Raw genomic sequence first — 13,677 nt, 5'->3', positions numbered from 1 at the left:
TTTTAGTATCTAATATATTCATCTGAAATAAAAGTAGTGAAAGGACAACAATAGCTGTTGTTCTATATCCAAAGGATAGTAAGAGTAGTCCCTACTCTTTCCATCCTTTGGAGAGCCGGGATACCAGAAACTATGAGCTGTTGGGCTTTGACATTTTATAAAAGCTCTATAACAGAATGAAAGTAAACAATCTTAAACGCTTCCTTATAGAGTTCGAGAAAATAATATATATTATACAATAGTGCAATTAAGTTTCATTACTGCCGCGTATACGTGCCTTATGCTATACAAAAATGAACCGAAATTAATCGATGATGTATACTTAAATTAAAAAACACATTTTGTTTACTTGATGAATAAATATATATATGGTTCAATAAATGGTAACAAATAACCCAACCCTGTTATTTGTCAACCCTAAACTTCGTTAATGGGGTCAAACCAGCCGAAGTAAGGAACAAGGCTGCTTCTTACTAAGATGACTCTCAAGAAGCCCTTAACTCACGATTGAAGTAAGGAGCAAATATTGAAACACCTAAATTACATTTGAAGGCAAAAAGAATATGATCCACTAATAGATTTGCTTAAAATGTAGTAGTCTTTAGAAAAGGGGATTAGCTGGAAAAGGAAATATTTTCTTCTCCAAGGGTGGTTAACGGGAAGGCCCAAAGCAGTCATTTCGCACAAGCTGAGCCTTCACTTAAGGCGGGGCTCCTTGTTGACAAGTTTATAGAAATATGTAGACTTTATAAAAAAAAAATACAAGAAAAAGTCGTTGAAACGAGCATCTTCTGTCTTTGATATAGTGGGTTTAGGTGTACTTATCGCATATAAGAAATGGCTATAACAGATTCTAATTATATGTACATTTTCGTGAGAACAGCGAATACCTGGCTTTTTCCAGTAAACCAACAAAAGAAAAGCGAAATATGCTGAACGTTATTTGAGGCAGCCCAGACTTCCGTAGCGCTAATAGTCTTTTAGAATTCTTAAGCTTTAAGGAGAATCTAAAAGCATTATCTAGCTTTGTTTAACAATTTTGCATGTGTATGATTTTTTTTATTTCTAAGAGAAAATCATGTTTATTAGTTTTTAAGCATAATGTCACAGATTTTGGTATCTCCTGCGAAGAATTACAGAAGTACAATATAGAAATCCTCGAGAGCGTTATTGGGAACGTTTATGCACCCACACATTGAACCCTTTTTGCCTTTTTTTACTTTCACACTTTGCTCAAAAATCTCCATAACGCGACTGGTCTATAAAACATCTGCCTCTTCTGCTATAAAATAGGCAAAGTTGACTTCGAATTTATGCGAAGCTTTTCAGTAATTAAATACTTATTTTTCTTAATTATCAAATGGTTTCCAATAACTTACGCCCACAGGGATATAATCATGTTTACTAGTAACACAGTTAACAGCAATCATAGTAATAACAACTAAGGCTTAAGTAATCTGCACCAGAAAAGTACACTGACTACCACATAAGGCATGGACACTAAAAAACAGGCGCACATGTACACACACATATTTACATGTAGAAATACACTTAATTAATTGTATATGGATGTCGTGCTGCTGCTTATGCGGCCTCCTAATGGCGGGGGACGCAACTGTCGCTTATTCGTCAGAAAGCGCATCTGCAATCAATCATCATTTGCAATTATCATTTACAATCTGAAGTGTGCGGATACTGGATGCCTATTTTGATGGTGGTGCCGATTGTGGCTATGTCTGCCCCTGTTTCACTTTCATTGGTTTGCCCTTCCCCAATTTCCTTAAGCGTGATAAGTTTCGAAAATCCAAGCTATGGCCATTTCGTCGTTAGCTTATCGTAATATAGGGCTTGTTGTTCAATCATTATTTGATCCCATGGACACGTTCTAATTGCTACACGTTTGTTGTACGTATACTTTTTTCCCTATGCACAGGGACACATCGTTATTTTTGCCGCTATTGTGGTTGCCATTGCTGTTGTCGCTGCTAATGCTGCTACTATAGAGGCAAGCGAGCAGTCGCTAGTGCAGTTGCTGTCGCCGTGGCCAGTTGACCACTATAACTTCTGCATAAACTTCTCGCTCTATATATAGCTACAAGGCCATGCAGATTGAAAATGAATCACACGGTGATTCCATTGATTCACGTCCTAAGGCATGCAATAACCTGAGTTTACCTGAGTCACCTGGAAAGGTGGCTCACATGACAAAATGCTTGCACGACCCACGAGTAACTTCATAAATAATATAAAGCTAATCTGATATACTGAAAAGACGAGGTACTGGCATAAAATTCTATGCTTTAGTGTTCTTTCTATGTATATAATTGTAGGTAAAACTTCAAAAGATGACTTGCCCAACCACTATCAGATAGCTTAATTAGAGACCTCTCAGCTTTAACATAGCATAACTACTTTATTATGCCGTCGCAGCAATTGTCCTACAAACGATGAGATTTTTTTAAATTTTCATAATTTTTTAGTTTTTGTTTTTTGGGTATCCTCATAGTATCCGAAAAAAACACCCGAACACTTTTACGAGTGTTATTATCAGTAGTGATACTCTTTGCCTTTCGGTATCTCAATATATATTTCTAAATTATTACAATGATGATAATAACCTGTGAGTCCGACACGTTTTGTGAGCGAAGTATTGTTTCAAGTCAACATCAGACTACTTTGAGAAGCCCTTGAAGTGCGTCGAGATTGATTCTCTTCTCTGAATATATATACTCCTGCTCCCTACTCCTTATGCCTGTTGTGTATATGGTAAATTTAAACCTTAGACGTGTGTGCTTAAGAATTATGTTGTCGTTTGAATGTGTGGTGTATCCATTTAGCAAATTGGTCCCCAATATATATTATTTTTCTTAATCCCACTAGCAATGTTTCCGATTGTTTTAAAATTCATTTCTTCTGTTCCAAGTTGAATAATTAAAAAGAGGAACATCTACGCATATTTCTTCGAAGAAAGATAACTGAATAGACTCTTTCAAAAACAGGTAATGCAGGTTTCCGTAAACATTTAAAAAAATCTGTAGAGAAAGTAGAATAGACTGTGTGTGTTTGCTATGCATTTTTTGTTGAGGTAATTAAATTAATAAGTAGACGTTGATTTGTGCAAAATATTAATCTAACATATACTTTTTTTATCGGCGCGCCTGCCCCTTGGTACGGTCGCGCAGGACCAGAACAGCCTGCAGCAGACGCCTGACTCCGCCGGACTCACCCAGGTATGTACAGCTGAGACCCATGCGATTCAAATCAGCTACGTATTTCTATCTGCCTGAGAATTCGTGCTATTGACCCTAGGACCGATTTAACGAACTCCCTGCATCTAAATAAAATCATAACATTCTAGTATAGTACAACTGTAGCTTAATAAATACCAGTCTTCATTAGAACGGCACCACACCCACCAAGTACGATTCTCCTCTTCGTTTCGATTTCAGACCTAATATTGGTAAATTCTTGAATACATATAAGAATTTTGAGGTACCTTTTTATTGTAGCCTAGTAGAGGGGCAATATGAGGCTCTTTACGTTAGCTAAAAATGATATTTCACTACGAATTTTTGCTTTCGCTTCTACACAAGTCAAGTATTATTTAAGCTATATATACGGAATAGGGTAAGGTGCATCTAGAATAAGCTTTGTTATTACTATGTGTAACTTTTTGTGTGGTGTATTTTATTATTAAGCCAATTGGCACAACTACCTTTTCACATATTATGAAATATCTTCAAACGTTATATCTATCCTAGTGTCACCAGGCCCATATGAATTTGCTTCGCTTTGGCTTACACAGAAATAAAAGCGCTTGCACCTCTGAATCATTGATGAACGCTATTGTGTCTTGAGTAAACTTTTAAACTTGGCTTTAATGTTTGTGCCTTGAATAGTAATTTTAATGAGAAAGAATAACACTATTTGTTTTGTACCGATTTTACAATTATAAAACCAATAAAAATTCTAATCAAATCTAGGGCCTTTGTTTTATTGAATTTTACTAACGAAATTTGATAGTATTGGTGAAATACATATATTATGTTATACTTATTGGATTATAATTGGATACGAGTACTAGATGCCTTATTTATTGCTATATCTGATAATAAAAATAATGGTAAAAAATTATAAGTCTTATAAATGACATATACGTTGTAAGGATCCCACTGTCGTCAGTTAGGTTTGCTTTGCTAATCAGCTTTGCTTATATATATATATATATATACACATATATATGACCTGAGTATTAATAAGCCTGGTTAATTGCTTTCCAGAATAGAGCCATTGAATCTTAGCTTATGATCTTTAATAGTCATAAAAAGGACACCTTCGTTTATAATGATAATAAGAAACTGACCACTAGTATTAGTAATATAATCCCGATGACGATGCTGATACTTTTATTACTGATGCTGTGATATGCCGCTTCAGCCGTTGCTCTTTTTGTGCGCGTGGTGGTGGATCTCGCTGAGCTGCTTGCATCTCTCACTACCTGTTAATGGTGCTACTATCGCTGCTCGCTTTCTGAACGATTTCTTAAGCTGAGTGAACTTTCTATCTGTACCTGATTCTTTTACGCTCCGCCTCTCCCAAAAATCATAGTCATTTTCACAACCAGTGCAAGAAGCTTATATTCAAAACGAGGGGAACACGGAAAAGTCATCATCTAATTATATATGGCTATACACGAATAGTGCTCCACGTATTTTTTGCTGCTATTGCTGCTGCTGCTGCTATCGCTGCTGCTATTGCTGTCGCCGCCGCCGCTGCTGCTGCTGAACGCCAATGCCACTAATTATTCGCTTCATGCATAGTCGCAGCTTAAACTAATATTAGACAAAAATGTACTAGATGTCGCTCTTAGCCTCTTAAGTTGTTCGCACCATCAGCGGCGTCTGGCCGCCATTGCTACCAAATTTAGATTTAGAGATCACATACGTACAATGTTCGTACATGGTCTCGAAATTATTGTGGCCTTACTAACCAGGCTAACTTCGTGCTTTTATTAAATGTTTCATTGCTTACCATAGATAACTTGGTAGTAGGTCGATCTGCTCGTTTTTAATTTTTTCCCACCTCAGCGAACAGGTATTGAATCATTTTAACTTCTTCTAGCTCTTGTTTTTTAGTTTGTTTTTAGTTTGATCTTTTTTTTGAAGTAAACGTCACCTTAAAACAAACATAGCGTAATAATAATTTAGTTTTAATTATTATTGCTGATTATATTTTATATTAATATAGATTTTAAACAATTTAGATAGTTGCAACTATCTAAATTTCTTTCGTTTTTTTTTTTTATCAATTCAATGAATATTTTTCATAACTTTGACTTTACAAGCCGGTTTTAAAACAGGAATTAATTAATTGAGTTAGTTCCACCATAAAAATTTGTTCATTTGGAACTCAGTCTTAATCTTTACGTCCCAGGTGTTCCAAATCTGCAACCTTGGAATACAAATCTTAAAATTAACACATTTTAGGTGTACTAATGGTAGATGATCAAAGTACAATCCATCAAAATCTTTCTACTCAATGTTCGAGTTAATAATACCTTCGTTGGTGAAATCAATGTTCTATATTATCATGGTATCGCTAGACTAAGCGATCGCAGTGCTCACGAACTATGATGAGTTCCACTACTCATTCATTCTTACATTTGGTGTACGTGTGCCATTATGTGCCTCTTTCTTGGCTTTTTCCATTTGACCCTCCCTCTAACCTTTTTCGCCCCTTCTTCCTTTTTCTAGAACTTTGAGTTTATTTGTTATAGTTTCGTAAAGTATTATATTAATATAATTATTGTTTTATAGTTGTAATTATTATTATTATTGTTATTATTATTATTGTTGTTATTCCTCTGATGATTTCGTTGTTTGATTTAGCATCCGTCGGCCGTGCCCGCAAGCAGCAGCGTCGTGCCAACGATGCCTTCCTCGATGCCGACTCTTTCGTTGAGTCCGATGAGCATGGCTGCGATGGGCGGCTATCCCTCCGCCCACGCGCATGCCCACGCCTCACTCAACCCCCAGCAGCAGGCCCAAGCCGCTCAGGCCGCCCAAGCGGCACAAGCTGCACAGCAGGCCGCACAAGCTGTCCAGGCTCAAGCTGCACAGCAGGCTGCACAAGCGCAAGCGGTTCAGGTTCAAGCTCAGGCACAAGCCCAAGCTCAAGCGCAAGTGCAGGCTGCTGCTGCTGCAGGCAACAGCGCGCCAGTTTACGCGCAGGCCCTGAATGCTCAGGCGCAATTGATGGCGCAAGCACAGGCGGCCCAAGCAGCTGCTGCGGCGGCTGCCGCAGCGGCTGCTGTGGGCAACGCTGGCCGAGTGGGCGTGGACGTGGGCGTAGGGGCGCCGCACGCCGCCGCGTACGCCGCCGCCGCTGCCGCCTCCGAAGCCGTCAGCAGCAGTAATGGGGGGCAGGGGGGCCACCCGCAAGCGAAGAAACGCGCCCGGGATGCTGACTCTGACCTGTTACACCTGGTACTACTACTACTTACTCTACTAGTGCCTGCCTCTATCTGCTTATTATAAATATTAGTGTTCTTACTATTATTTTTATACATACACATTATTCTTTATTTATCTACATTTATTGGCACCTACTTCACACCATTACATATGCAACAGATGTTGCTATCACTACTTTACGACATGAACATCATCGTCAATAATAGGATGTGAACTTGTCATTATACATACAAAGACACATGTGCATGCACGTACGCAGACACACACGCAGACGCATCCATAAATTAATGCAAAATAATTAGTGATGACGATGATTATGGTGACATTGTCACTAGTTGGACTGAGCGAGCCTATCATGTTCGTGTTCATGCGACAATTTAATTCTATTAGACCATTCTTTTGTTTTAAATGTATATCACAAATTATGGAATGGAATCAATATTAACAAAAGTGACCGAGCGCAATCCCGCTAACCAGCTATATCTAGGTAAATACGATGCACACTGCACAGTTGCTTACTCCTATTATTATTATTATTATTATTATTATTATTATTATTATTATTATTATTATTATTATTATTACTACTACTATTATTAATATCAGTATTTATTATATAATACTTGCCAACCAGTTTAGTATAGTTTACACCATAATAAGGGACTTTCAAGCAGCAAACTAACTCTTAGTGCAAGCTGACATAATAATAGTTCACATGCCACTTTGCTTTTCAAAATGTTCAGATTACTTCTTTAATGATTATGTAACGTTCAGTCATTACCTAATGTCGCTTTCAAAAGCTCACATCACACTTACTCTGTTTAGGGTGCCCTCTCTAGGCCCCTGCAGCGCTGCAGTCGCCGCAAAAGAACAAATCTGGCAACGAATCCACCTCGGGGGCTTCTGTCCCTTGTATTAAACACAACAACAACCCACTCAAATGCCATGCTTCGACTCAGGACTTAATTTTTAGTGGAATAACTAGGCAACAGAATTAGAAAATAGCATAATAATGATGACTAAATACTATGCCAGACACTAATACCATTAAGGTAAACAATTTTTGAGCTGTTTGAATTTAAGTTAGACCTTGAACGCGACAATTCATAAACCCACTGACTCACCTACCCACATGTTTAATATTCATAATATTTATTTAATATATCCAGGGCTTTATATCTGTTGCACGTGGAAACGGACTAAATCCCTTGATATCTCTATTTATTTATCTTTTTCCATTTACTGTTAATTACGCAAATGATGAAAATATTAATCGTAATAATAACAATAGTAATGCGGATGTTCGCGGGAAGATGCTCAGTAATGCTGCTACCGCCGCTGCAACTGCCAATTGCCGCTGCTCTGCCGCTCGAAGCTGTCAATCAATCAATCGATGATTGAATCAGTCAGTCAGTTTCCTATCTTAAAAAGCCCATTAGTGAATTATAAAACCCTTATTCACAAGATCAACCTAACCCTGTCTAAAAAATGACTACTCTCGATGTGAGAACAGCTGGTTGCTGCTGTTCTTTGCATGTTACTGACCGACAAAATGCGAGTGTCAAGACAAACACGCTAATAAATTAGAAACGCCAATAATTATCATTGGGCCAAAATTAAGATGTCGTTTGATTCACAATTGGCCACGGTTTACGATAGCTCAAATTTCGCAGGATAATGCTAGTATGCTTATTTAATAAATACTATATGTCCTGAATGTTAGGAATGCGGGAAGGTTAATTGTCTGATAATGCGATACATCAGTAATTAGTATAGTCGTTATTACATCATATATTATAGCATGGTTAAGTATTGTTCGTTCCTCATAGCCACCTTTCCATTTTGTGTAAACGTTCTGATGATAAGTGGTTATTTATTCTAAATGATTATCCAATCGTTCAAAAATACTGTTGTCTCCTCGAATGCTGAACGTGTGTTCGTATGAGTTTCCTGCCTTACTTTTTTGTTAGTTGTTTATCAGTCAGTTGGACGACCTTAGTAACAACCGAGCGACCATGACGCCCTGTTTACCTTTCTGGTACAGAGTAAATGAGCGTACTGAAGGATCAAAACGAAATGATTATATAATAAATAATAATAATAATACATAGTGAATTATGACGATGACTATTTAGATCGGTAATGTAGTGGAATGCTGTAGCAACGCGTTTAGTTCTGGAACCGTGGATGTATGTCTTCGTATTCGATGTCGCGCTGTCGTCGCTCGTATAAAATAATATTGATTAGACATGAATTTGACCATGTGTACTATATTGTTTACAAATTAGGTTTCCGCTCTCTCAGTTTGAGCGTCAGCTACAGAGACCTCGTTTCATCAGTTCAATGCAAAGTTATTGACGAGTTACTGATAACACAGTGCTATTAATGCGTCATCAGTTCGCATTTTTTAAACTCGTAACTATCGATAGTGAAGCCATTGCGGTAACTCAAACGTCGTAAGCAGCCGATAGACAGGTCTGGCCTGCTGCATGACAAATAAGCCTAAAGGTACAGTAAGCCTGCCACACCCGCCGGCCTTACTGCGGTGCAAGAGCAGCCTTGCTAGCGTCTTCCTAGCGAAGACCCGAAGCCCTACCGTCCCTCCATGGAGTGATGTGTTCCGTCTCCGATTGGACTATTGCTGAGTCTTCTCATTTTTTGGCCTTCATTGCTACAACTACCCATGATCTGGTTGGGATACCACGCCACGTAGAGATTTAGTCAATCACTTTCGGTTTACTTTGCAGGCCACCCTGCCGGGAATGGTGCAGTACAAGCGGCCTGCACTCGAGAAGAGCGGCTTGCCCGTTTACCAACCAACGGCGACAGCAGCTGCCGCTGCCGCTTATCAACAAGCAGCACTTGCCCTACAGATGCAACAGCAGTTTGCCGTACCGGTCTCTTGTAAGTACTTAGTAGATTTCAGAATGCGAATGTTGCCACCTATGGTTATGAGGTAGGAATTAATGAAATCAGCAACGTTTATTTCTCTTCGTATTTAAATACATAATGGCTGATTTATGACAGCACACCACCACTCCTGCACTGAATTACTAGTAGATCTACGATCGTGACCAAAAATAATATAACTATCGTAACGACAAGATATATGAATTATCCTAAAGTACTTCGTTTTACGCATTTCATTAATTAGTTGATCGCCCCTTTTTGCTACACAATATGTACCTTATCTTAAGTATTTAGAAGCTCCATTCTAGATGATCTATTAGTAAATCACACACGCAGTTGCTCTACTTCTAGGTAAACATATTGTGTTTGTATATTCTCGTTCTGCTCACCCGTTTGACAATGAACAATATTTAACCTCATCAACTCACAATAATGTAGTACACAATATATATATATATATATATTCCACAAACGTATTCCTCATGAATTTTATTTGTCTGGCATTAATTATGAATGTTGTTTATTACTCTGACTAACCCAAAAGAGTGTTTTCCTTCCCCTTACATTCTAACCTATGGACCCTCTCAACACAACCTCACAACACCTACCGCAACTTTCACCAATCAACCTCACTGACGACCTCATCATCTCCGCCATTCTTGCATCTGCATCATGACATCCTTGGTCACATCTGAATCTCACCACCAACTCACGAAATCCACCAATTTCCTGACACTCCTGAACCAACCTTTCAATCTATCAACAAACAAATTAACTAAACCTCAACTAAACGAATCTGATTCCTCAACTGCAACCAACCACTAGTCCCTATAGGAAGCACGTTGGGCTCCACCCAACCGAATCTTCAGGGCAACATAGCCGCTTCAATTCAGCACCTCCATGATGTCAATTACTGTGATAGTAACGGACAGGTATCCTCGGTTGACAAGTTAATCGCAACAATTATTTTGCCCTCGTTCAACGTCTGTCCGTAGGTCCGCCAGAAGAATTGTCGTCTTTAAGGCTGAAATTCGACAAATTCGCTAGATCCTTCCTAGTTGCCTTCCTGTACCCTCCCTATTGTATTCTACTGCTGCTTTTGCTATATGCCTTCTGCCTCGGAGTGGGGAGGTGGGCGGGTGGGGACAATAGTTAGTTGTGCTTATGACGTGTGCTTTTAGAAGAAAAAGAAAAATTAGGAGAAGAAGAAGCTGGGGAAGAAAGAAGAAAGTATTGATTAACTCTGTTTAGTTGCGTTTGTGACAAATTCGGGTCAAATTTGGCTGAATGTAGCATTTTATACAGCTAGCTATGTAGATTAACCCTTTGGCTTGCTGATATGCTTCCCACCGTTTGTAGCAAATGAGTTAGCGAATAGATGAATGACTGAATGAATGTCTTATACAAAGATGATTAAAAACGTAAGACACATTTTTTTATTCCTATCATTACTGCAGGCACGTGTTGTTGTCAAGGTAATAATTTTCTGTGTGCATTCCCCAATAATTAATTTTTAAGGGTCGATATTTTTGTTAGTTAAATAATTTATTGTTTCTATTTGTCCTTTTTTCATCTAATTTATGCATGCCACCGTTTCCTTCATAGATTACCGGTACCCCTCGGACGTGTATAGATTTTCGTAGATACTGAGGAATGAAGCCTGAGGGAAGCATCTCGAGGGAAGCCGCGTGATGGTTGTCTGCTCGAACCTCAGCCTTGCCTGCATCCGTTCAGCTTTAGTATCCATCGTACCATCCAGCTTTAAATGGTAAAATGTCCCAAACACAGCAAAAATGTCCATCCTACTTCCTCTTTGTCAGGTTACCTCTTTTCTCTGTCCTACTTGCACCGGCGCATGCTGTGATTCTGCCGCATCTTAGACTGCTTTCTGCAAGTATAAATCTAACCATTTTCCATACAAATATTTCAGTTACTGGACACCCTGCCAGTTTGCCGCGATTTTAAATCAGGCCAGTGTAAGAGGCCCCAATGTCGTTACGTTCATCTCTGTGACGGTGAGTCCCGTAGAATCAGCACAGTAATAAAATGAAGTTTATAGGTATTAATTGTTTCTCTGATTGCAAATTGTACTTGGAAAAACAGCATGACAGCTATTAGCATCATTGTCAGCTAACTAGTTGTGTAAATACTTCTTATAAATATATATAAATAACTATTCTTTAAAAGATTTTCGAGAACTACTTTGTGAAATAGCGTTAGGGGGATTATAGAAATTCACACGATCTACTTATTCATTGTCGGCATTCGAATATTTATCCGCTAATTCACCAAAAAGACACATTCCCGAATCTACAGTAAGTTGAATCAATTTTACAATACGGAACCAACGAATCCACTTGAAGTAATATTTAGATTTATTTACTAAAGTTGACTAGTGAATATAGTACTGATGTTAAGACCGTAGGCAGCAAAAGTTGGATGAGAATGAAGGACGAGGTTTACAAAACTGGACTCCGTTTTGGCTTTATAGGAACTACTAGAGGAAAGACGTAACTCAGCTCTTTATAATACTCTATATGAAGTTAAAGTACTTACTTGAATAAAAAGTTTTCGCTGTGTTCATTTCTAGCGAACTCGCTCTGACAAAGCCGCAATGCCTAATAACAAAGAAACCTGTGAAGTTAGTCCATGCAGTTCAAATGGGTAAAAATACAATACCAAATTATATCAAATTTTCTATTTACATACATTTAGTAAGTCCATATTATCTTTTAAGTTTCAAGTGACATTACCGGGTACCTGATATCTAGCTATAGTGGCCTGAGTGTTAAACATTTGCCCACTAAGCACTTGAATAAAGATCTTCAAACAACGCAATTCGCAGTTCTGCATTTTGACCTCATTCAAACCAAAAATAATCATGTCGCAATCATTTTATAAGATATGCTCAAAAGTTTTGAAAGAAAAAAAATGCTAAACAACTTTCGAAACTTCAGTGATTTTGAAATTTTTTTATTTTGAAAGATTCGTGGTAAATCAATTTCATGAATAGTTAGAGCATAATTATTTAGCATGCTATTAACAAACAACAAGTATGATATTAAAATATATTTTTCTATAAAAAAGGCGACCTCAAATAAGAGAAACAGTTTTTTAAAGAAAATATTTTTATATGTCTCGCTGTTACATTTTCGGTAATTCTGGCAGAAGTCATTGTATGCAGCCTTACTGGAAGTTTTATAGTGATTAGGCAATATTGATATTAATATAAGAGTTGATAGGGTCGAATATCAATCATATATATCAAACAACTTGAATTAGGCAAAAGTATCAATTTCAGAAAAGAGAATGGGCGAGCCCTTTTATTTACACTTGAAAGATATATCAAATGATATCGGTTCGAAATCCCGTTCCTTAAGAAGGATAGAAATTTTGAAAGCGGTAGCGGTTAAAAGTAGTCCCCTGTAAAACAAAACAGTAGAGTTATTATAGCGAATACAGTGCATCTTTTTTTCGAACTTGAGCAAAGATCTGGTATTACGAAGTCCTTCCTTGCTGAAGGTTCCCACAAAGGTTAAAAACTGCTTGTGTTTACGTCATTTCATGCGGTTTCTAAAAAATATCAAAAAGGAGTTTTATGAGGCCAATCAACGAAAATTTAACAGTGCATTTTTGCACCTTTTGAAACTTTTTGTTGTTTCAGGCTCATGCATTTATGGAATCTTTGGCCCGTTATCTGCCCAAAATTTAATTCCGTTTCTATTTTTATATGCAGCTTATTTAAACAACATCGTGAAGAATTTATACCAAACAATGTCGTCCAACACACGGGTACAATTTAGGAATGTTTTGCGGATTATAGAAAGAACACACTGAAATTGACTAGTTAGTAGGTAGATCCTCAATTAAACATGACTGTCAGGAATGATACCTCCAATCCGCGAAAAACGCTTTGTTAAAATATCTGTTTTGGTTATATACAGTTTTAAAAACAACACATAAGAGAGGGTTCGCATTAAGATGCTGCATTTTGATATTGCTATGACCGCAGTGAATTTCCGTGCATTTAAGCAGACAGCTAAGTTCGGATTTACTTTCATGGTAATTCATCTCATTTATGTATGAAATATTTACGGCATCCAAAGTCTTGCCAGCACGAAGGACATACATAATCAAATAATGAAATCTATTGACCGGCGAGGAGAGTGCTAACTCACTACTGACCAGCATGATACCGTTCAGACCAACATGGCATGACACGGTGTAGCATCGACAAAAGATAGGTCATTCTTGTAGAACGATTTTACAAATGTCAATCATTGTTATCGTGAAG

General features: G+C 37.8%; 1 protein-coding gene across 1 annotated transcript in view; it reads left to right on the top strand.

Annotated features, from left to right (window-relative positions):
• mbl (splicing regulator muscleblind) overlaps positions 1-13,677 on the top strand; it is a 155,780-nt gene that overhangs the window by 135,934 nt on the left and 6,169 nt on the right. The window contains exons 8-12 of the mRNA XM_086969036.1: positions 3,183-3,230; positions 5,889-6,485; positions 9,221-9,377; positions 10,209-10,366; positions 11,314-11,398. Coding sequence (XP_086825162.1) covers positions 3,183-3,230; positions 5,889-6,485; positions 9,221-9,377; positions 10,209-10,366; positions 11,314-11,398 — 1,045 coding nt within the window. The remainder of the gene's footprint in view (positions 1-3,182; positions 3,231-5,888; positions 6,486-9,220; positions 9,378-10,208; positions 10,367-11,313; positions 11,399-13,677) is intronic.

This window comes from Varroa jacobsoni, unplaced genomic scaffold, assembly GCF_002532875.2.
Source record: "Varroa jacobsoni isolate VJ856 unplaced genomic scaffold, vjacob_1.0 scaffold_650, whole genome shotgun sequence".
Classification (NCBI taxonomy): Eukaryota; Metazoa; Arthropoda; class Arachnida; order Mesostigmata; family Varroidae; genus Varroa; species Varroa jacobsoni.
Note: the sequence above shows the minus strand (reverse complement) of the source record. Positions and strands in the feature narration are given on the sequence as shown.